This window comes from Lolium rigidum, chromosome 7 (assembly GCF_022539505.1).
Source record: "Lolium rigidum isolate FL_2022 chromosome 7, APGP_CSIRO_Lrig_0.1, whole genome shotgun sequence".
Lineage (NCBI taxonomy): Eukaryota > Viridiplantae > Streptophyta > Magnoliopsida > Poales > Poaceae > Lolium > Lolium rigidum.
The window spans coordinates 139,910,607-139,934,314 of record NC_061514.1 but is presented as its reverse complement, the minus strand read 5'-3'; the positions used below and the strand labels follow the sequence as shown (position 1 = coordinate 139,934,314).

The following is a 23,708-nucleotide window of genomic DNA, read 5'->3' as shown; positions in this document are numbered from 1 at the left end:
ACCTAAACCCTAGCCCTAGCCCCTAAACCCTAGCCCTAAACCTACACCTAACCCTAACCAAGTAGACCGAGCACACCGTCGATCGTGTGATAATGGCTCTAGCTGCTGGTATATGTGCCAAAGGGTCCCAATCTTTGGTTCTCCATGTGTATATGTACTAAACAAACCTAAAGGTATGAAAAGTTACATTGGTGCACCCTCGCGCGGAGAAATCTAGGGGGGTAGACTCGCTGGGGCACACGTTCCGCTGTTTTGGGGGGAGGAGGGGGATAACGACCGCCGGAGCACCGGAACCCCACCAAACCTTGCATGTGGACCTATTCTATGTGTCAAAGTGTGATGCAAGGTGTGATTCACAAAATGGTGCATGGCATGGATCCCCGGTCCGACATTCCTCACCTTCGGGCGATAACACTTACCGTATTCCCGGACGTGTACGCCGAAGTGTCCCGCCGCGGGTATATCGGGGGCTAGACTGTGCCAAAGGGTGCCACACATGGTTTTCCATATGTCCATGGACTAAACAAACCTAAACCTATGAAAAGTTACATTGGTGCACCCTCGCGCGGAGAAATCTAGGGGGTAGACCCGCCGGGGCACGCGTTCCGCCGTTTTGGGGGGAGGAGGGGGATAACGACCGCCGGAGCACCGGAACCCCACCAAACCTTGCATGTGGACCTATGATATGTTTCAAAGTGTGGTGCAAGGTCTAATGGTGCAAAAGTAGCTCCCCTAAACCCTAAACCCTAAACTGGGGAGGCTTCGAGCCCTAAACCCCTCTAAATCCCTAAACCACGACGCGGAGCTGCAGAACCATGCATCATAAACCCTAACCCTAACCCTAAACCCTAAACCTATACCTAACCATAAATACTTACCCTTTAACCTAAACCCTAGCCCTAGCCCCTAAACCCTAGCCCTAACCCTACACCTAACCCTAACCAAGAGACCGTGCACACCGTCGATCGTGTGATAATGGCTCTAGCTGCTGGTATATGTGCCAAAGGGTCCCAATCTTTGGTTCTACATGTGTATATGTACTAAACAAACCTAAAAGAATGAAAAGTTACATTGGTGCACCCTCGCGCGGAGAAATCTAGGGGTAGACCCGCCGGGGCACACGTTCCGCTGTTTTGGGGGGAGGAGGGGGATAACGACCGCCGGAGCACCGGAACCCCACCAAACCTTGCATGTGGACCTATTCTATGTTTCAAAGTGTGGTGCTAGGTGTAATTCACCAAATGGTGCATGGCATGGATCCCGGTCTGACATTCCTCACCTTCGGGCGATAACACTTAACGATTCCCGGACGTGTACGGTGAAGTGTCCCGCCGCGGGTATATCGGGGGCTAGACTGTGCCAAAGGGTACCACACATGGTTTTCCATATGTCCATGGACTAAACAAACCTAAACCTATGAAAAGTTATATTGGTGGAACCTCGCGCGGAGAAATCTAGGGGGTAGACCCGCCGTCCCGCCGTTTTGGGGGGAAGGAGGGGGACGGCCGCCGGAGCACCGGAACCCCGATATATGTGGGGGATGAGCATGGAGACTAATTTTGTATTTCACATAGTGTAATAAATACTCATCAAAAAGAAAAACTAATTAACAAAATAAATATAAGTAGTAGATGAAATAAAATAGTTAGAAAAACAAAAAAAAAAGTATAATGGCGCACGGCAAAGGGAGAAGCGCACGGCAAAGGACCCTTTGCCGTGAGGCAGAGTTCTTTGCCGTGGGCTTACGCACGGCAAAGAATTTTTTATTTTTACCATTTTAATTATCGATAACATTAAGTTTTATTTAAAAATTATATTAAACTTGTTTTTTCAAAATGTGTATTATGTAATAATATATGTCCCATGCTTTTCAATAAATATGTGATTCAATCCGGTTCACCTCACGCGGAAAAATCAAGGGGGTAGACGCAACTTCAATTGCTAACGCGGAGTTGCAGATCAACCCGAAATCCCTAACCATAACCCTTAACCCTAAACCTTACCCTAACCCTAAATCATAACCTAAGGGAATGAAAAGTTACATTGGTGCACCCTCGCGCGGAGAAATCTAGGGGGGTAGACCCGCCGGGGCACACGTTCCGCTGTTTTGGGGGGAGGAGGGGGATAACGACCGCCGGAGCACCGGAACCCCACCAAACCTTGCATGTGGACCTATGATATGTGTCAAAGTGTGATGCTAGGTCTAATGGTGCAAAAGTAGCTCCCCTAAACCCTAAACCCTAAACTGGGGGAGGCTTCGAGCCCTAAACCCCTCTAAATCCCTAAACCACGACGCGGAGCTGCAGAACCATGCATCATAAACCCTAACCCTAACCCTAAACCCTAAACCTATACCTAACCATAAATACTTACCCTTTAACCTAAACCCTAGCCCTAGCCCCTAAACCCTAGCCCTAACCCTACACCTAACCCTAACCAATGAGACCGTGCACACCGTCGATCGTGTGATAATGGCTCTAGCTGCTGGTATATGTGCCAAAGGGTCCCAATCTTTGGTTCTACATGTGTATATGTACTAAACAAACCTAAAAGAATGAAAAGTTACATTGGTGCACCCTCGCGCGGAGAAATCTAGGGGGGTAGACCCGCCGGGGCACACGTTCCGGCGTTTTGGGGGGAGGAGGGGGATAACGACCGCCGGAGCACCGGAACCCCACCAAACCTTGCATGTGGACCTATTCTATGTGTCAAAGTGTGATGCAAGGTGTGATTCACAAAATGGTGCATGGCATGGATCCCCGGTCCGACATTCCTCACCTTCGGGCGATAACACTTAACGATTCCCCGGACGTGTACGCCGAAGTGTCCCGCCGCGGGTATATCGGGGGCTAGACTGTGCCAAAGGGTGCCACACATGGTTTTCCATATGTCCATGGACTAAACAAACCTAAACCTATGAAAAGTTACATTGGTGCACCCTCGCGCGGAGAAATCTAGGGGGTAGACCCGCCGGGGCACGCGTTCCGCTGCTTTGGAGGAGGAGGGGGATAACGACCGCCGGAGCACCGGAACCCCACCAAACCTTGCATGTGGACCTATGATATGTGTCAAAGTGTGATGCAAGGTGTGATTCACAAAATGGTGCATGGCATTGATCCCCGGTCCGACATTCCTCACCTTCGGGCGATAACACTTAACGCATTCCCTGGACGTGTACGCCGAAGTGTCCCGCCGCGGGTATATCGGGGGCTAGACTGTGCCAAAGGGTGCCACACATGGTTTTCCATATGTCCATGGACTAAACAAACCTAAACCTATGAAAAGTTACATTGGTGCACCCTCGCGCGGAGAAATCTAGGGGGTAGACCCGCCGGGGCACACGTTCCGCTGTTTTGGGGGGAGGAGGGGGATAACGACCGCCGGAGCACCGGAACCCCACCAAACCTTGCATGTGGACCTATTATATGTGTCAAAGTGTGATGCAAGGTGTGATTCACAAAATGGTGCATGGCATGGATCCCCGGTCTGACATTCCTCACCTTCGGGCGATAACACTTACCGCATTCCCGGACGTGTACGCCGAAGTGTCCCGCCGCGGGTATATCGGGGGCTAGACTGTGCCAAAGGGTGCCACACATGGTTTTCCATATGTCCATGGACTAAACAAACCTAAACCTATGAAAAGTTACATTGGTGCACCCTCGCGCGGAGAAATCTAGGGGAGTAGACCCGCCGGGGCACGCGTTCCGCTGCTTTGGGGGGAGGAGGGGGATAACGACCGCCGGAGCACCGGAACCCCACCAAACCTTGCATGTGGACCTATGATATGTGTCAAAGTGTGATGCTAGGTCTAATGGTGCAAAAGTAGCTCCCCTAAACCCTAAACCCTAAACTGGGGAGGCTTCGAGCCCTAAACCCCTCTAAATCCCTAAACCACGACGCCGGAGCCGCAGAACCATGCATCATAAACCCTAACCCTAACCCTAAACCCTAAACCTATACCTAACCATAAATACTTACCCTTTAACCTAAACCCTAGCCCTAGCCCCTAAACCCTAGCCCTAACCCTACACCTAACCCTAACCAAGTAGACCAGTGCACACCGTCGATCGTGTGATAATGGCTCTAGCTGCTGGTATATGTGCCAAAGGGTCCCAATCTTTGGTTCTACATGTGTATATGTACTAAACAAACCTAAAAGAATGAAAAGTTACATTGGTGCACCTGCGCGGAGAAATCTAGGGGGTAGACCCGCCGGGCACGCGTTCCGCTTGTTTTGGGGGAGGAGGGGGATAACGACCGCCGGAGCACCGGAACCCCACCAAACCTTGCATGTGGACCTATGATATGTGTCAAAGTGTGATGCTAGGTCTAATGGTGCAAAAGTAGCTCCCCTAAACCCTAAACTGGGGAGGCTTCGAGCCCTAAACCCCTCTAAATCCCTAAACCACGACGCCGGAGCTGCAGAACCATGCATCATAAACCCTAACCCTAACCCTAAACCCTAAACCTATACCTAACCATAAATACTTACCCTTTAACCTAAACCCTAGCCCTAGCCCCTAAACCCTAGCCCTAACCCTACACCTAACCCTAACCAAGAGACCGGGCACACCGTCTATCGTGTGATAATGGCTCTAGCTGCTGGTATATGTGCCAAAGGGTCCCAATCTTTGGTTCTCCATGTGTATATGTACTAAACAAACCTAAAAGAATGAAAAGTTACATTGGTGCACCCTCGCGCGGAGAAATCTAGGGGGTAGACCCGCCGGGGCACACGTTCCGCTGTTTTGGGGGAGGAGGGGGAGAACGACCGCCGGAGCACCGGAACCCCACCAAACCTTGCATGTGGACCTATTCTATGTTTCAAAGTGTGATGCTAGGTGTAATTCACCAAATGGTGCATGGCATGGATCCCCGGTCTGACATTCCTCACCTTCGGGCGATAACACTTAACGCATTCCCGGACGTGTACGGTGAAGTGTCCCGCCGCGGGTATATCGGGGGCTAGACTGTGCCAAAGGGTACCACACATGGTTTTCCATATGTCCATGGACTAAACAAACCTAAACCTATGAAAAGGTATATTGGTGGAACGTCGCGCGGAGAAATCTAGGGGGTAGACCCGCCGTCCCGCTCGTTTTGGGGGGAAGGAGGGGGATGGCCGCCGGAGCACCGGAACCCCGATATATGTGGGGGATGAGCATGGAGACTAATTTTGTATTTCACATAGTGTAATAAATAGTCATCAAAAAGAAAAACTAATTAACAAAATAAATATAAGTAGTAGATGAAATAAAATAGTTAGAAAAACAAAAAAAAAGTATAATGGCGCACGGCAAAGGGAGAAGCGCACGGCAAAGGACCCTTTGCCGTGCAACTTGTCTGTCCGCACGGCAAAGTTTGGCCGCACGGCAGTGCCAGTGCCTTTGCCGTGCGCTGTTTCTTTGCCGTGCGGCTTGCAGGGACTTTGCCGTCGCAAAATCTTTGCCGTGCGCTTCTCCAATTCTTTGCCGTGAGACACTTCTTTGCCGTGCGCCATTTCTTTCTTTGCCGTGATATGTTTCTTTGCCGTGCGCTGCGCTAATACTTTGCCGTGCATTTTTTCGTTGCCGTGCGCTCTTCCTGCTACGCACGGCAAAGAAATCTTTGCCGTGCAGCAGCTCACGGCAAAGTTTGGCTGCACGGCAGCGCCTGATTTTCCCGTAGTGATGCGGCGGTAACCCTCGTCATGTTCCTGGTGCTGGAAGAGCAAAATGCACAACATTTCTGTCAGGTGAATCCAACCTTGCTAGTCTACTTTTCTTGAGCTGATGAACTGAACCATCTCTCTAGTCTCTATACGCATGCACGCCCTGGTCTCATCTCCTCTCCTTATGTTCTTGTGGCAGTGCATGGAGGCATGCTGGGTGCTCAGTATCGTGGAGGCATGCGGCACGGGAACCCTGTTCCTTGTCCACGCGACGATGACGGTCTGCAGCGTGGTCCAGATCCTGGCGGCGGCGCTGGCTCTGCTGCCCACGGGGTGCCTTCGCCGGGCGGCCTCCTTCGTGGCGCTCGGCACCACCGTGGCCACGGGGATGCAGCCGATCCGCCTCATCTACGCCGACCTGTTCGACACCCAATGCTGCTTCAGCGGCGGCATCGTCCAGGTCGCTTTTGCCGTTGTCGTTGACGTCGGCCAACTCGGGGTTACCTGCTGGGGCGGCATGGTTGCCGTCGAGCTTGTTCTCACCCCCCTGCCGTGTGTGTGAGGAGTAGTGTATGCGGTGCAACTTTAGTGACGATTATTACTCCTGTACGTTATTAGTTAGTGGCACTGCTGTGGAGAATGAGATTGAAATAATTAAGCTTAGTTCTATCCATGACTCTCAAGTACTAGCAACTTGCTGTCGCTGGACTATGTTTCTTCGCTGGCTTTCTTACCTGTGTTAGTCTGAATGTAATTTTGTCATGGTATAACCTGTCTACATAGGTTGTGTGCAGCCTGTAGTTGTAAATATCACATATAAGTGGTATCTTGTGTAAGTGGCACATATGTTACGTACTAAATTAGAAATAATCTTATTATCAATGTAGTTGGCTAGTAGGAGGAACTATAAAGAAATATCTAAGATACGTAGGGAGAACTCTAGAATTAGAAATGTTCTAGAGTAAAATATTTAGAAGTATTATAAAATATCTAGAATTTGTAGAGTATTTTAAAAATATGTTGTAGATTTAGATTGTGCCACATGACAACAATCTAAAGAGTTATGTGCAAGTATAAATAGGTCCCGGCATAGGATGTTGAGACAAACATGGATTCCAATAAAGGCATTCGTTGCCTAGTATTGTGTAGCATCTATTGCTACAAAGGTTAATAGAAGAAGAAGCCATCCGTTACTTGAAATTATCACGCGTTCTCTTTTCGTACTTCTAGGACGTGTTTGATTCCTAGCCACAATTTATCAAGCCAAAATATGGTGCTATAGTTTAGTTGACATGTGTTTGGTTGTTGCCACACTTTAGCTTGCCACATTTTATTGCATGTGTATGATTTATTTGTTACAGAGTTAACTTTTTTGCAAACTTTTGCCAAAATATAGCTTCAATATCTTACGCCACACTTTTATGGCTCACCATACTTTGGCTTGGCAATTATTGCTATGAACTAAACATGCTTCTAGTCTTTCATGTAGAATTACGTGCTCTAACCAATTTAAGCATAAGATCTATCTGATCGAAAAGGGTTAGATAATTATATTTAACACATCCTCTCACGGGTAGAGAACAGAGCAGAGAGAAAACACCAACACTAACAGTCTGAAGATTGTGAATTTAATATTCTTCTGTATATATAGGATGTGTAAACATGTTTTTCCTATGAACGGTATGGTGTTCTTAATATCTTTCCAAATCGTACTTTGCTCTATACATTTACAGGAGATTTTGTTTTGTGCTTTTTTTACCTGAAAATTTTGATCCCTGTATGCTTTTTTGTTCATACGTTTCTACACGGGCCACGTTCCATATGGTCAGCCCAATTCAGCCCAGTTAATCCAGTCTCTGTCTTGAGGCCCAAAAAACCAACATACGTTACAGTAGAGCGAGCGCTGCGGTCTCCGGCGAGGCCCGACACCGGCGATGGCCGCCGCCCTCCGCTCCTCTTCCGCCGCCCCCGTGCACCGCGCCCTCCGCATATCCCAGGCCGCCTTGTCAACGCTGCCTTCGCCGTCACGCCCTGCCACGGTGGCGCCGTTCTCGCGCTCGGTCGCCGCCATCTCAGGTCGTCCTCGCATCGCATCTTTTTAGTTCCTAGTCGATATTACCATGTACTTGTGTCTGGATTTGCGCCAGTCTGTACTTGCCATTCCGCGCGGTTCGCTCGCTTGTTTAGCCTGTTCATGGATTTGTAATTGCGGTAGGATTTAGGTGGTACAGATATAATTTGAAACCTATTGCTGAAGGATGCAATTGGGAATGATACACTGGTGCTCTGCTTTGCGGAGTGGAAGCGTGTATGCGTGAGGTGGGGGTTTTACGCGATGCTACTGTGAGAGAATTTGTTACAAAGGTAAACGAAAGGATAGAAGATTGGGAAGGCCCATGCTATCAGGGCTATTGGATCACTGGAAAATATTAGCAGTCTGTATTACAGGGGTTTACACTAGTACTCGCTAGACGGCTAATTACAGTTTGCAGCAGTTATAACATGCCAGCTGCCAATTTAGAGTGTGGTCCTGAAGTGTTTTTACTGTTACTGGTGCAACAAATGTTAAATTTAGAGTGTGGTCCTGAAGTGTTTTTACTGTTGAACTTACCACTTAATTGGACAAAACCAACAAGTGTTGAATTTACCACTTATTTCGACAATGTACGTTTCTGATGTTGCTTCAACCAAGAATTACTGTGCTTTTTTGGCTTGTGAGATTTTACATTTGGTTCTGAAGCAACGAGATGAAAAATCTCTAGCCTTTGCCTAGAATATGGCATTGCAAAAACTAGCTCTGATAAACTACTGTATGCTCAGTAAATTATATCCTTAACTCTGGTACATATGTTGAAGTTTCAATAATGCTTATCCTTATCAATCTTCATATCGCTGCAATGCTAATATTGTACCTGAGTCAAACATATACTTTGCCCACATCTTCATATCCCTGCGGTCAGTGTTGATTAACTTATGTATGCTTTAAAGGTGCCAGCAATGCTTTCTCATGGAACTTCAGACGCTTGCTCAGTTCCAAAAACAAAAAAAGACGCCTTCCCAGTTCAGATGAGAAGCGTCTGCTTGCAAAGTCTGACTCAGAAATTGAAACCGTTCTTAAGGATCTGAAGGCTATTGACTTGCGCAGTTCAAATCCGCCTGCAATATCTGACCCAGAAATTGAAACTGCTCTCAAGGATTTGATGGCTGCTAGCTGGAATGAACTTCCACGTTCTCTTGTAGAAGAAGCAAAGAAAGCAGTATCCAAAGCTACCAATGATGTGACGGGTCAAGAGGCTTTGAAAAATGTATTTCGTGCAGCTGCGGCATGTGAAGAATTTGGTGGAGTTTTAACTGACCTAAGAATGGCTCTTGACGATCTTTGCGGTCTAACAGGCGTGGTAGGCACTTAGTTGTCTCTGTGTCCTCCTTCATGTACTTTGTGGTGAGTTCTAACTCTTACCAAGCATAACTCTTGCAGATCGTGGGACCCTTGCCTGGTTATGTAGAAGATGCTGTTATGTCCACATATGGTCGATACATGAGATATCTGGAATCATTTCACCCTGATGAGTATTATCTACAAAAGAAGGTGGAGACAGAGTTGAGGACAAAAATGATTCACCTTAAAATGAGATGCACTGGCATAAGGTCCGAGTGGTTGATGGTATGTTTATCTTTGACTATTAATTGTACCACCAGTATGGTTTGCTACCACACCAGCTTCAGTTGTAGAACCTGTATTTAATACATCCATGGTTTTCTTGATCTTAGATATGCAATGACGGGGCATCTTTTAGTTTCATTTAAGATGCTATTGCTTTCTACTAAGCTGTTGGTGCATAATTTAATATTCCCATACTTTTGAAGATTTTTGGCGGTAGTAAATTTGTCAATTTCTTCTACTCTAATGAAACAGCAACATGAAACAGTATAATAGAGCTGGGTATGTTTTTTTGTTTGTTTGGGTGAACCAAATTGGTCGTATAAGAGGACAATGTATTGTTTACTTTTTGAAAGACAGACACGTGGTAGTTTTTCATGACTAAACACTTCAACCTTGTCCAACGAACACATATCTTTCAATTATGGTCATCGCCTTCATTTTATTTGTAAAGCAAATAAAATATAAAACTTTTGAACTACTTGTTAGTTCTTTTGCCAAGTTTTATGCTTCACAGAAAAATATTGATGTGTTTAATCAGTTTATCCTACAAGTCTTTTATTTGTTCCTGTAGACTTGGAATGGAACAATTGACATGTAGATATTGCCTTGATTTCATGTGATATTTCATCAAGAATAGTCTTCTTTTATATGAACTACTGTAGCAATACATAAATAAAACCAGCTATTGGTTACCACCAGGAAACAGTAATGCAAACCCTGGCTAATGAGTTGGACCGAATTACATTGGTCAGGGCTAATTTGTAGTCATTTTCGATTTCGGAACTACTAACATGTCTCCCTTCTGCATGTTTTATGATAAGCTAAAGAAACACAGCCATTTTCTGGCTGATTCCTGGCCAGTTGTTGTCTTTCCCCCTACACGTTTTTATGTGTACCATTTCCTATAGAAACCGGCCGTTTCATGAACCTTAGCTTGTAATGTTATGTATGTATGGATTTTCAAACCACGGCAATGCAGAGGTGTCTGGTGTCATTGTTGCACAAGAAGAGTCGATACAGTTTATATTGTTTTGGTCTCGTATTGATTTTCCCCCCTGTATCCTGCTTAACCTCAGAACATGTGCCGCAGAACGATGTTTTGCCTGTACGGTTGTGCTGATTGATTTGTATTTTCTGGACTGAAGATGATTCACTTTACTTTTATTTGGTATACTCTCCTTCCTCCTGATGTGATTATTTTGCTTGCAGTTATTCCTGAATCGGGAGTTTCTTAGGCCAAGGGCACGAGGGAAGTCTGCAGATAAGAGCGGTGGCAGAACATCCACGGACTGAAGCAAAGGTGCATCTCAGAAACAGGTGCTTGGTATTCTTTTCGGTCATTTATAGCGTGAATTTGGTTCTTTCGATGCCTCTGGGAGATTGCAGTCATTCCTTGTATCCAAGCATCTTCAACCTGAAAAGCCTGACCACCTGGCGTTCATGTCCCCGACTCATGAAGTACGATGTTTCTGTTTACCTTTATTTCTGGGTGATCAAGAGTTACAAAAACTGTTTGCGTGCTAGTTAATAACTCAAGATTGTAAATACTTACATGGTCACCTGACCCCAACCATGTGTAACAGGCCGCCATGCTGAATTGCATGGAAACATGTACTTAGTAGTTTTTTTCACTCCCTCTGGACCCATAATACTTTGTTGCTAAAACATACAAATGCATGACCCAACAGGCCAACACGTGCAGCGTTATCATGTATGTGCGTGGAAGATGGTATAGAATCACGCCCAAGACAAACAAAAAAAAAGTCAAACATTCATAAGTTGTGCTCAAGCCATTTGTAAATCTTGCTTTGTTCTATACATTTATCGAGATTATGTTTGTATGCTTCTTAGTAGATATTGTGTTCTTTTGAGAAATCAGCAGAACTTGTGGGTCCTCCTACGACGTCGGCGCCCACGACGAGTCATTATCTTCATCACCTGTCCACTCATCTTCGTCTTCTTCGATCAAAGCACATCCTTATCTTCGTCTTCTTCAACCTGCCCGTCGCCGCTGGCCTAACCGCCATTTCTCACCACTTGTGGCCGACATCGCTACCATAACGCCTTGCTACCCTACCTTGCTCAACCCGCCACCTCGGCTAGTCTGCCGCCTATTGGCTGGCCACCCGTCTAACCCACACCTTCTCTGACGCTAGTGACACCCCGCACCCATAATCGTAAGTTTGGCCGTTGGAAGACCCCCTCTCTCCCTCCATGGCAACCCTAAGGCCAGCCGTTGGGCGATGGCCCCCACCCCAATCGTCCTCGCTATCCTCGCACTAAGCGGTGAATAGGATTTGCCAGATTTTTTTTTTGAGCGGATCCAGAATTTGTTCTGTATGCTTTCTATTCAAATGTTTCTGCACGGCCAGCCCAATTCAGCCCAGTTAGTCCAGTCTCTATTTTCCGGCCCATAAAAACAACATATATTACGGGCTTACACAGTAGAGCACGATCGTCCTTTTCGTCTCGCTGCAATCTCCACCGAGTGAGACACCGGCGATGGCCGCCGCCCTCCGCTCCTCTTCGGCCGCTGCCGTGCGGCGCACCCTCCACATATCCCAGGCCGCCTTGTCAACGCTGCCGTCGGCGTCACGCCCTGCCGCGGTGGCCCCGTTCTCGCGCTCGATCCCCATCATCTCAGGTCGTCCTCGTACCTCATCTCGTTAGTTGGTAGTCGACAATACCATATGTTTGTGTTTGGATTTGCGCAAATATCTACTTAGCATTCCGTGCGGTTGGCTCACTTTTTTAGCCTGTTCATTGATTTGTAATTGCGGTAGGATTTAAGTGGTACAAATATATTTTGAAACTTATTGTTGAAGGATGCAATTGGGCTACTCTAGTACTCTGACGTGTGGAGCGGAGGGGACTGAGGGTCGGGGTAGGCGAATCTATTGCGAAGGGAGAAATTTTATAGAGGTAACTGAAAGATAGAAGATTGAGGATGCACATGCTATCAGGGTTATAGTATCGCTGAAAAATGTTAGTTGTCCGCAACAAGGGTTTACATTACTATGCTAGACAGTGTTCAGAATGTATTTATAGTTTGCAGCAGGTATAACATTCCAGCTGGCTGTTCAGATGTGTGGTCCTGGATCGTTTTTGCCGCTACTATGGCATCAAATGTTGAATTTAGCACTTAATTGGACAAAAACCTATGTATGCTTCTGATGTTGTTTCAAGCAAGAATTACTGTGTTTTTTGGCATGTGAGATTTTACATTTGTTTCTGAAGCAACGAGATGGAAAATATTTAGCCTTTGTCTTTTTTTTTTTTGAGAATACGCCTTTGTCTAGAATATGGTATCTCAAAAACTAATACTCATAGCCTAAAATATATCCGTAACACTTGTAGAAACATTAAAGTGTCAATAATGCTTATTCTTACCAGTCTTTATGTCGCTGAGATGCCAATATTGTATCTTAGTCAAACTTCATATGCTACCAATGTCATATTATCCATATGCTCATTATTGATTAATTTTTGCGTTCTGTAAAGGTGCCAACAGTGCTTTCTCATGGAACTTTAGACGCTTGCTCAGTTCAAATGAAAAACATCTGCCTGCACTGTCTGACCCAGATATTGAATCTGCTCTTAAGGATTTGATGGCTGCTAGCTGGAATCAACTTCCACATTCTCTTGTAGAGGAAGCAAAGAAAGCAGTATCCAAAGCTACTGATGATGTGGCGGGTCAAGAGGCTTTGAGAAATGTATTCTGTGCAGCTGAGGCTTGCGAAGAATTTAGTGGAGTTTTAGTTACCCTAAGAATGGCTCTTGATGATCTTTGTGGGCTAACAGGCGAGGTTGGTACCTAATTGTCTCTATCGTCTTGTTCATGTTGTCTGTGCTGAGTTTGAACTCTTACCAAGCCTAATTTTTGCAGAACGTGGGACCCTTGCCTGGTTATGTAGAAGATGCTGTGAAATCCACATATGGTCGATACATGAAATATCTAGAATCCTTTGGCCCCGATGAACATTATCTACGAAAGAAAGTGGAGACTGAATTGGGGACAAAAATGATTCACCTTAAAATGAGGTGCAGTGGCATAGGGTCTGAGTGGGGAAAGGTATGTTTATCAGTTTATCTTGAATGTTACTTGCCCCACCAGTATGGTATACTTCAGATTCTGCTAGTACAACTTGAATTCACTATGTCCATGGTTATGTTGATGTTGTATTAGCTATGATATGGCATCATTTAGTTCCATTAAGGATGATGTTTAGCTGTTAATTGTTAGTAAGCTATTGGTCCATATATAGTATTTCCATGGTTCTAAAGATTTTTTAGCTGAGTTAGTTTTCACACTTTCTTCTACTTTGTGTCTTGAAACAGCAACATCAAATAGTATATTGGAATCAGCTCTGTTTTTTGTTTGTTCTGGCTAACCCAATTAGCTGTACAAGAGGACAATTTATTCTAAATATTGAAACGAAGACATGACATAGTCACATATATTTTGTTAGAGCCTTACGATAGGAGGGCGTAGCCGTGGCCTGGAGGTGCCCGAGGGCCGATGAAGGTTCCCCGAGCAGGCGTCTTGGCAGCGTGAAGGGGTAACAGGCCGGGGAGAAAGAGAAGAGCTTGGGGGACAAGACTTAACTTTATTGATTGCTATAGTTTTACCGTACACATCTCCTCTTCATATTAGGGAGATTCCTATTTCTAATTTCTCTTGCAAAAGGAAACCTATCGCACTACGACTCGGCTTCTTTCCACAGGAAACAAATATTTCTTTTCATAAGAAACCACCACTAGGGCTGCTGGGCAAATTGTAATAGTGGATTCCCGACTTAACAACTTTTAATGACTGAATACCTTGTTTATTGTTTCATTTTATTTGTAAAGAAAATACATTAAAACTTTCCACTACCCATGTAAGCTCTTTTAAGAAGTTTGGTACAACTTATGCTTCACATAAATATATTGATGTGTTAAATCAGTTTATCCTACAGGGCTTTGATTTTGTCATTTAGATTTCGAATTGAACACTGACATATATTGCCCTTATTTCGTGCGATATTTCATCAAGAACTGTTTCCTTTAATCTGGAGTGAGGTAACAAACAATATAACAGCAACAAGAACATAGCCTTTTATCCCAATCAAGTTGGTTTAGGCAATGAGGTAACAAACAATCATAAATAAAACCAGCTCTGGGGTTTACCGCCATGAAACAGTTAATCCAAACTCTGGCTACTGATTTGGACCGAATTATATCGGTCCGCCCTATTCTGTAGTCATCTTCAAACTCAAAATTACTACTAACATGTCTCCCTTCTGCATGTTTTACCATAAGCTAAACAAAACACAAGCCATTTTCTGGCTAGTTGTCTTGTCATCCTACATGTTTGTCTGTGTATCCCATCACCATACAAACTGGCCACTGCAGGAAGCTTAGCTAGTATATTATGTACTACCTCTGTTCGGATTTAATTGACTTCAATCAATACGTTATTTGTTCATTAGGCTTCTCTCCTCCGCGTCGATTAAATAGGAACGGAGGGAGTATGTATGTATGTTTTTTCGAAGCACTTTGATGCAGCGGTGTCTGCTGTCATCGTTGCATAGAAGGGACATGCAGTTATCTTTTTTTTTCCTGGCACCCTCATAACATGTGCAGCAGAATGATGTTTTGCCTGTACAATACTGCTGATTTCCTTGTGTTTCCTGGACTGAAGTTTGTTCAGTTTACTTTAATTCAGCGTACTCCCTGCTCCTGAATCCTGACGCTCTTATTTCGCTTGCAGGTCACTCTGATTGGTACCTCCGGGATCTCTGGATCCTATGTTGAGCTAAGGGCATGATGGAAGCCTGCTGATAAGAACGGGGAACATTGGATGGGTGCTGGGTATTATTCTTTTTCATTTCACGTGTCGCTAGCGTGCCAATAACAATGAAATCTTGAGACGTACGTGCACACTTACATAAATTGTTGGGTGCTGTAATAAATCGCAAGTATCAGGTTCGTGTTACTCCCTCTATACCGGTTTAGTAGGCTCAGGCTGATCATAGTGTGGAGTAACTTAGACTAGTAACATATGACATGTTACTAGTCTAGGTTACTATCTTCATAGTGGGTAATAACTTATATGAGGTGTCATCCATTTATTATGTTGTAGACTCATCTTGCTTTGAGGTGTGTGATGTTATGGTAACATAGCTAGTTACCACCTCACTTTTTTTTTCATTTATTAGCATGCCATGTCACCAAAGTGCCTTGAGATGTGTGATGTTACTAGCTATGTTACTCCTTGGAGATATACGAAAAAATAGGGCTTAATTCGGCAGTTAATACGTGATTTACTCCTTGGAAACCGGCATTGCTTTATTTCCGCTGATTTCCAACGGATCGGTGCATGCAAAACAAGCAGGGTCACCCAATGCATGTGATCAATTAGGAGGCAGTAATCTAAAGGTATAAAGGTTGCACCCCCATGGAGCATGGAGAGGCTATCCACGGTAGGCACGTTGCACGCACGGGCTGGGCGGTTGCCCAATTTTCTTTCCAGCGATTGAGCCACGTGTCGTTGTGTGATTGGATAGGCCCAACAAATATCTTTGGCAGCCGGAGAGAAGCAACCCTATCCTCACGCTTCCAATCCCCTCCTCTTTCGTTTCCTCCTCCAGCCCATCCTGCTCGGCCTCCGCATCTGAGAGCAACGTCGTCTCCCACCTCCCACCTCGAGCTCCTCCTTGACCAGCCACCTCCCGCCTCGATCTCTACCGTCCTCTTCGCGGAAATAACGTCGCGGGTGGAGGCGTGGACGCGCGAGAACGGCGCTGCCGGTCGTTTCGCAGGCGTGCGGGGGTGCCGCCGCCGGTGGAAGCGCGAGCACGCGGGAGCAGCGCCGCCACGGCTACCGGCGGAGGATCAACGTTGTGTCGTGGGCGCGGCGCCGCCGGTAGAGGCGCGAGCACGAGGGAGCAGAACCGGCACTGCAGGTCGTCGACGGTTCATTTTCGCAAGGTACATAATCTCACACCCTCTCTTTTCGTGTGCTATCCGTCTCTATTTTCGTGGTCGCGTGCGGCCGGGGAGAATGGCGCGTGCGGCCGGCAGAGCGCATGGTGCCTGCGGCCAGGATCGCAGTTCCTTGCGCTGCTGGTCCGGTTTGTTGCTAGATTGATTAGCTAGCTAGCTCTATATCTAGATCTGTGGCTTGTAGTGTGATTTTTTTGCTAGATCGATTTGCTAGCTAGCTTCATTACCTAGATCCATGGCTATGTGATTCTTTTGGTAGCACATGCTCAACCCCTCTTGGCTAGATTAGCTTGCCATGTGATTTTTTCCTAGCACATGATCAGGTTCTTGGCTACATCGATTAGATAGCTAGATCCATTATCTAGGTCTGTGGCTCTATGATTGTTTTAGGTAGCACATACTCAAGTTATTGGCTTGCTTGGTCTAATTTGACTCTATATTATGGACAGGTACCAGAGAAGATACATGACTTGAAGTTGATATTTGGCATGATGGCATCGACACTTGAGGTGATTTATCTTTCATTCTAGATTTCCTCTTAGATGACCGCTGCAATGTCGCTTGATTATTTGGTATGCAACTACTAATATCACTGAATTGTTGTTTTCTTTTTCAGTGTCGAGCTTTCTAATTATCTTTGAGCATGGAGGAAGACAAACTGACAAATACAAGAGCCAGGTGAACATTATTCCTAACTGAGCATGTTTTTACTTATTTTCTCCCTCTTTGAATTTTCTTCTCAAATATTATTTATTTCTCTGTAATGAAGCACTTTTATTATCGAATACAAAGTTAGTTGATGTAAAGGATCTTATTTTCCCCTTTGGGGAGGATGGTGTAATACAAAATTGCTCTAGAATATTTCTGGAATAGTTCTTATTGTTATATAAGAAGTGCAGATTCAGCGACATGCAGATGTGGTGCTTGTGTGGTCTAACATGTTTTGAAAATCTAATTGTTTCTTCTTTGTGGTGTTCTTTAGGTGAGCAACAATGTTTTAGCAGTCCAATTATGTAGTAGCCTATACAAGTTCTATAGATCATCAGAAGGTTATAAATTTAATGCTCTGGCATGTTACTGCTAATAGGAAATGCATACGGTGAGATTTACCTTTCCCAACTTCCTTTGCATCTTCGCATATAACTGAATATGGAGAATTTGTTTTTTCAACTTGCATCAATTAAATTTGCAAGTTCATCGAGTTTTCAAATTTATTCGCAAAAGAAAGTTTTCAAATTGTGGCCAAACAGAGGATAGGCTTGGGTACCTTTCATTTCACTGCTGGACATGATGCACCTTCCATTAGAGCATATCTACAAATAATTTCAGGCTACTGTTTGTGTTTCCCGTTAATTTCAGGCGCACACGTGATGGTGCTCACAGGTGCGGTATTGCAATGGTTAGCGGCAACATTTCATGCCGCGTGCAGATCAAAAATTTCCAGCACCTATCAGTTGGTTCCCTCGAGCCCCAGGTATTGTTTATACTTCACAACATGAATAAATTTTATCATGGATATGTAGTATATCACATTGTTATTTTGGCAACTCAACCCCATCTCCCCGCTAGGTAATAATCTGTTGCCTATGATCTAGGTTGTTAATGAATATATTGCTTACATAAGGGGACCATGCTTTTTTCCATACAATTACTAAATATTTTTCTCTGAATAATTGGTTGTTTTTCTTATGAAAATTAGTGTAGACTATATGCTCTGTAAGTGTACAACTTTGGAACATTGGCGAGATAAACTAAAAAGGAAGTGCTACTTCTGGGTAAGTATATTGTTGTGACATATAAATGAAAACTCCACTTACTAAAACAGCAGTTCTACCTTCAACCACAATTGTTGATGTTGGGCACATCAACACCGACCTTCAACAGCAGTTAGTTAAAATTAATCAATTATATGTACAGGGAGAATCCAAGAATTATTTGCTATGGTAATAATTGTTATATTGAGATATCAGAAATGATCTTTAGCTTACACACCATAGAGATTTAAATGTCACTTTACCTGGCTGTTTTCCCTTCTATTACAGTACAGATAGTACAGTTATGTATACCAATTTGGACTATTCATCTGTACTGAAACTTATGCTTTTCTATTTCAGAGATTAATTGAGATGGAGTATGAAGGAAGAGTTCAGGTTGATCCCTAGAGCTATGAAGTGTTCTCTTTTATTTCCTGGTCAGATTGTTGGATGTCAGGTAATATAGCTATTGTATTTCTTTGATTAGGTAAAATTCATCGATTGGTATGCTTGTTTTCCTATAATGAAGTTGATCAAACATATGCCTTAATATAATTTTTTTGTGTGAGTAATTTTTTGCCTTTGGCTAACTTATATTTGGTACCAAATTAAAGTTGTGCTTTACTTTCAGCAGTCATATTTGAGAATATTGGTGTGCTTTACTTTCAGTCATTATAGTTGTTGATCTTCAATATGCTTTTTGGGTTCGCACATTTCCCCTTTTGTAGGTTGAATAGTTGCATCCTAAATATTTAATTCTCCTACTATTTTAGGGTCTACTCTCTAGAGCAATCAACAGTGTCATATGTTCATGTGTTTCTGCCTTTTTGTTCTCATCTTCGCTGGTCCGTAACAAAACTCAACTCCTAATGATGAGCACTTAAGGTAACCATTGCCACCATTGGGGAATAAAATAATGAAGATCGTAGTGCTTCACATGCTTTTGATATTGAACATTAATTATTTTAATGTATGCATTTCCTATAAATTTCCTTAATGATCAATGCTAAATCTTTCTCTCTGAAGGCCTGCTTATTAACACCTTTTAAGGATCAAAAAATGAGCTCCTGAATTGGCTTTGTGTGGTATTGAACTTGTTCGTCTTCAGATAAGGTGATCTTTTTATGAGTGGTATTAGTAATTATTATTCCTGCATAGTAACATCAAGTCTATAGAGGAGTTTTTTAATGCTCGTTAGAAGGACTGATTCGTTGCCAATTTGGTTTAGCACTAGTGGACAAAATACATTATATTCATATTAGAAAGTATTTTCCTTGAGTATAATTTAATATTGTCCACCGTATAATATGTCTTGTACTGGATTTGGCAGATATACATCTGTACATGACATAAACGATAGCCTCATGGACTACCCCCTATGTATGTATGTTGTAATTCCAATTGATGATCTACTAAGGCCTTCTGACCTGCCGAAACTTTCACATGTACTCCTAAGAAATGTTCTGATGTACCTTACCCTTTTCGATAAGAACTACCATTCCAGCTGATGGTGCCAAGGATCTTTGCTCACTTACCATTATTAATTTATTATAAGTACATATAATTGTTATCATCACCTGTGTTTCACCGGATACTCAGTACCACAGTGCTAACCGCGATATGCTAGGGAGATGAGGTTCATGCTGGAATTTGCCTCCGAGAGCCATGAAGAACTCGGTTTAGTTTGGCTCAAGGCCAGTTTCTCTTCTGTTCAAGCAAAGGATGTCATGTTGGTCATGGTTTTTCTTGTGTTGGATGTGGTCCTTTTGCTCGTTTTGGTTCACACGTTCTTCAGGTTGGTTTCCTTTTGGATTGTGTGGGACGTGGTTGTTCATTTCCTCAATTTGTTTTACTTATTCTCCTTGCAGCTATGCACCGGCCAATCCCGTACTGATCTCAAACGGCAGGGGTTGGCTTTTGCACAAGAAATCATCAATTTCCTTGGCTAGACACAAGGTACTTTTTCGTATATATACTTGAGTTTTGTGTTCTAGATATAGGTACAATCGGGTCAGGTGATACGCTATAAGAATATTGTACCCTACTCCCTCCGTCAGCGAGTAAGTGTACGTTCTCCTTTTTTTTGGAAGTTAAACATTTTTAAAGTTGACTAGATTATTACACAAAAATAACAACATATGTGACATCAAACTACTGTACTACTGTACTACATGTCCAGATGAGCCTAGCCATATTAATTTGGTGCCATAAAAGCTACTACTTTTTTCTAGAAAGTTAATAGAGTTTGACTTAAGATATGTTCTAACTCACACTTATTAGTGGACGGAGGGAGTACTGGCTAGATTAACCATCCCTTGTACATAGGTGACATTCTTGCAATTTACGCTCAAATTAAAGAAGTAATTGATGTGAAATTAGATTTGTGCAAGCAAGATAGAACTGTTTTTAATCAGTTGATAGACTTTTATATTGTGGCCATCGTCCTCAGCGTCAACAATTAGTCCAAACAAAGATGCAAGATTCCAGGTAGGTGACAAGACCCAACTGCTTCTTTCTGATGGAGAGCTCCTTCGTATCAGACCTAAGCAGTTCATCCTTATTGTCTCTGTATTTGCGCACAAATACATATGCTTCTCTTAATTTTCCTGTATTTTTTTAAAGCAGCGATTCTGCAGCTAGGTTCAGACCAGCTATACCCGTAACAATGGGTGAGGTGTGGCAATAAAATTATCACACATTGTGTACATTCATCTAACTACTTATTTTCTTATCACACACACTGAGTATATTTCCTAGCAGGGAACCATTTCCATTTCACGGCCAGTTCCTAGACATAAAACGTACTAATGTGAGTCTGCAACTGGCACTTAACCATCATGCTGAGATCTTGGCTATTCAACTAGGAACCACTTCCATCTCTGTACCTTGATCATTTCCTTGCATTTTCTAATATAAGCTGCCAGCAACTTTTCCCTTTATTTTTTCTTGCTTTTCAATTGTTTCCTCGACTTTTTACTTTATTCTCACTATACGATGATTCACAGTTGTGCTTCTCTTTTGTTGCCTTTTCAATTCTGCTATTTCAATCCATCGTAGTTATTTTAAATTATCCTCAATTTAGCTCGAATTATTTCCCAGTTTACTTCACAAAAGTTCTTTTAGTTGTTTAGCTTGATATGATTTTCTCATGTAATGTCCCATGATAATTTCTTCCATATTGTTCACCTTTCCTCTGAACTGATTTTGCTTTTAGTTAGATCATGCTATTTAGTTCTTTGTTGTGCATGCTCTATTCCATAACCCAACTCTAGATCAGTTATCTATTCGGGTTATAAATTAGTACCCAAACCAGTGCCCGTCTGTAGAATATATTTCATTATTTTGTCCACTTGTGTGTGCTACATTTCTCTGTTTTACTGTATGCCACTTTCCTTTCAATGGAATGTTAACAACTTATGCTATTGCCATTCCTTCTTGCTCGGTTATTTTTGTACTTCTGGAACAAGTAAGCCTATGTGTTCCTCACTCTCCTCTTATCCATAATAGATTTTCATGAAACGTCGGTATAACGGTTTTCAAATAGTTTATCAGTGCGATATTCATACTCCTTTTTTTGCAATGTGCCACAATCAACAGTAAGTTCAGTTGTACTTGTGATTAACTAATGGTTTGCTCGTGTTTTCATTTGGGGTATACTTGTGCCGCAGGTGTTGAGATGCATAGGTTGGCAAGCATGTTGGCGTTAAAGGGGTACGAGGTGTTGTTCAAGTATGATGTTGAACATGAGCATGCTCTGAGGCTGAGTGCTCGATACCATCAGGGCATAAACCCGATGGCTGGACTCGGCTGCATTTGACCGTTGATTGTTGATCTTTGTCAAAAACCCAAACTGATAACCCTATAACAGTTAATCCATATGGTCAGAGTTAACTTTTCGATATCTTGAAACTCATGTAATTAATTACTTTGGTTTTGAAAGTGTGCATGACAAGCATGGCACTGTACAGGTAGAATGCTAAGAATTATGGTAGAAAATTAGATTTTAGCAGTTAAGTTAAAGTTCATTGAGTATGCTAACAAGGCGGGCAGAAAATTGTCTCATGTGCTGCAAACAGTCGTGCAACTTATGTGGATGTTTCTTTTGCCATTTCTTCTTTGCTTCCATTTTGAACTGTCACATGTGTTTTTCACTTGCTTAGTCATAACACATTGAGTCCCAGTCCAGGAGATCCAAAAAGAAATCCAGCATACAACATAAGAATAAAATATATTGGTTCCAATAACTAAGAGTAAGATATTCAGAAGTTATGCAAATTTTTATCTTAATTGCTTCCAGTAAAAGCTAAAAAAATGTATTATCATATTGGCAGTTATTTTGTCTTAGTTGTACAAAATGATCATTGGCATGATCTTCACGGGATCGTGCGGCGCACATCTAAATCTAGTCAAAACAACCAATGCATGGGCTTAAGGGCATCTCCAACCGGCTGATCCAAACGGACGCGCTGTCCATTTTGGGCCGTTTGGGTGGCCGCGCGGACAGCGGCCCGCGTCCGCGTGTCCGTTTGGGTCTCGCGCTGCGCCCAACGCGCAAACGCAGCGCATAATCGGAGAAACACGAAACCAAAAGAGAAATGGCAAATTTATACGAAATTTGATTAAACATATGCCCTATTTTGGGCAAATTTGTATATAGCCCTATTTTTGGGCAAATAACTAACAAAAGAAGCCCCTATACGGGCTTTAAAATTTAAACTAATAAAAACCCTCTATTAGGGTTTGGTCGACGGCGCGGTGGCCGCCGGTGTGCCGCCTAGCCCTTGTGGGCGTCGTCGGTGTCGTCGTTGTCGTGGACGACGTCCCCGGGCGGCGAGGCACTGTTGTGGCTCGACCGCGCCGGGGACTCCGGCCACGGAGACCACAGGGCCTCCTCCCAGGCCGAGTGGGGGTCCGGGACCCGAGGATGCGGCGGCGCATGGAGCAGCGCCTCCTCCCTGAGGCGCTGCTGCCTCTCCTGCCAGGCGCCGCTGCTCCTCCGCGCGGCGCCTGGCCTCCTGGCGCCGCTGCTCCTCGCGGCGCTCCTCGTCGGCGCGGCGCCTGGCCTCCTCCCGCCGCGCTGCTTCCTCCTCCTCCCGTCGCGCCTGGCGGGCCTGGGCGTAGAGCTCCCAGAGCTCGGCTTCCTCCTCCGCCAGCCGCGCCGCTTCCTCCATCTCGGAGGTTCGAATGGCCGCATGGAGGTGCGGCCATTTCACGTCCTCCTCCGCCGCCGAGATGAGCAGCGCGGCGCGGAGGTCCGGGTCCTCCTCCGAGGACTCGGGCTTGGGCTCGGGAGCGGCGGCGGTTGCGGCAATGCCGCGCCGCCGCGGGCCGCCTCTCCGATGTGGAGGCCGCCTCGATTTCCGAAGGACGGCCGCAGCGCCGGCGGACGACGACGGCTGCTGCTCGCCTCATCGTCGTTGGCTCCGGCAGCGAACCGTCGCTTCGGGGCCATGGCGGCGGTTTCGCTGCGGGAGTGGAGTGGGGACTGGAGTGGAGGGTCAGATCCCCTCCAGTCCCCATTTAATACCCTCCCTGGTCACCGGCAGGTGGGCCCAAGGGAGACGAGGCGACCAGCGCGCGGACGCGAACGGACGGCGCGTGACATCCGCAGCCACGCAAACCCGGCCCAGATTTGGGCCGGGTTTGTGTC

General features: G+C 44.6%; 2 protein-coding genes and 1 long non-coding RNA gene across 12 annotated transcripts; all 3 read left to right on the top strand.

Annotated features, from left to right (window-relative positions):
• Positions 1–7,587: 7,587 nt before the first annotated feature.
• Positions 7,588–10,785, top strand: LOC124672066 (succinate dehydrogenase subunit 5, mitochondrial-like). The gene is made up of 4 exons (XM_047208357.1): positions 7,588–7,729; positions 8,642–9,051; positions 9,132–9,317; positions 10,527–10,785. Exons 1-4 carry the CDS (start codon positions 7,588–7,590, stop codon positions 10,608–10,610), a joined length of 822 nt encoding a protein of 273 aa, XP_047064313.1. The 3' UTR covers positions 10,611–10,785.
• A 1,034-nt stretch (positions 10,786–11,819) lies between these two features.
• LOC124676090 (succinate dehydrogenase subunit 5, mitochondrial-like) lies at positions 11,820–15,152 on the top strand. Its single transcript, XM_047212174.1, has 4 exons — positions 11,820–11,961; positions 12,819–13,123; positions 13,204–13,389; positions 15,070–15,152. Exons 1-4 carry the CDS (start codon positions 11,820–11,822, stop codon positions 15,124–15,126), a joined length of 690 nt encoding a protein of 229 aa, XP_047068130.1. The 3' UTR covers positions 15,127–15,152.
• A 1,020-nt stretch (positions 15,153–16,172) lies between these two features.
• Positions 16,173–21,864, top strand: LOC124669387. 10 transcript variants are annotated; one of them, XR_006992177.1, is made up of 9 exons: positions 16,173–16,289; positions 16,754–16,813; positions 16,921–16,982; positions 17,287–17,778; positions 18,419–18,515; positions 18,832–18,943; positions 19,085–19,171; positions 19,686–19,853; positions 19,927–20,996. It is a non-coding gene; the product is annotated as an uncharacterized LOC124669387 (long non-coding RNA). The 10 variants fall into 10 exon arrangements; XR_006992178.1 differs by having other exon boundaries at positions 19,389–19,853; XR_006992172.1 differs by adding an exon at positions 21,727–21,864 and having other exon boundaries at positions 18,832–19,853; positions 19,927–20,014.
• The last annotated feature ends 1,844 nt before the right edge of the window (positions 21,865–23,708 follow it).

Bases quoted from the DNA above. Each gene is read 5' to 3' on its own strand.
- LOC124676090 (XM_047212174.1), top strand. From the start codon at position 11,820: ATGGCCGCCGCCCTCCGCTCCTCTTCGGCCGCTGCCGTGCGGCGCACC. The intron at 11,962-12,818 runs GTCGTCCTCGTA...CGTTCTGTAAAG, and splicing joins CTCGATCCCCATCATCTCAG to GTGCCAACAGTGCTTTCTCA. The intron at 13,124-13,203 runs GTTGGTACCTAA...TAATTTTTGCAG, and splicing joins TTTGTGGGCTAACAGGCGAG to AACGTGGGACCCTTGCCTGG.
- LOC124672066 (XM_047208357.1), top strand. From the start codon at position 7,588: ATGGCCGCCGCCCTCCGCTCCTCTTCCGCCGCCCCCGTGCACCGCGCC. The intron at 7,730-8,641 runs GTCGTCCTCGCA...TATGCTTTAAAG, and splicing joins CTCGGTCGCCGCCATCTCAG to GTGCCAGCAATGCTTTCTCA. The intron at 9,318-10,526 runs GTATGTTTATCT...TTTTGCTTGCAG, and splicing joins TAAGGTCCGAGTGGTTGATG to TTATTCCTGAATCGGGAGTT.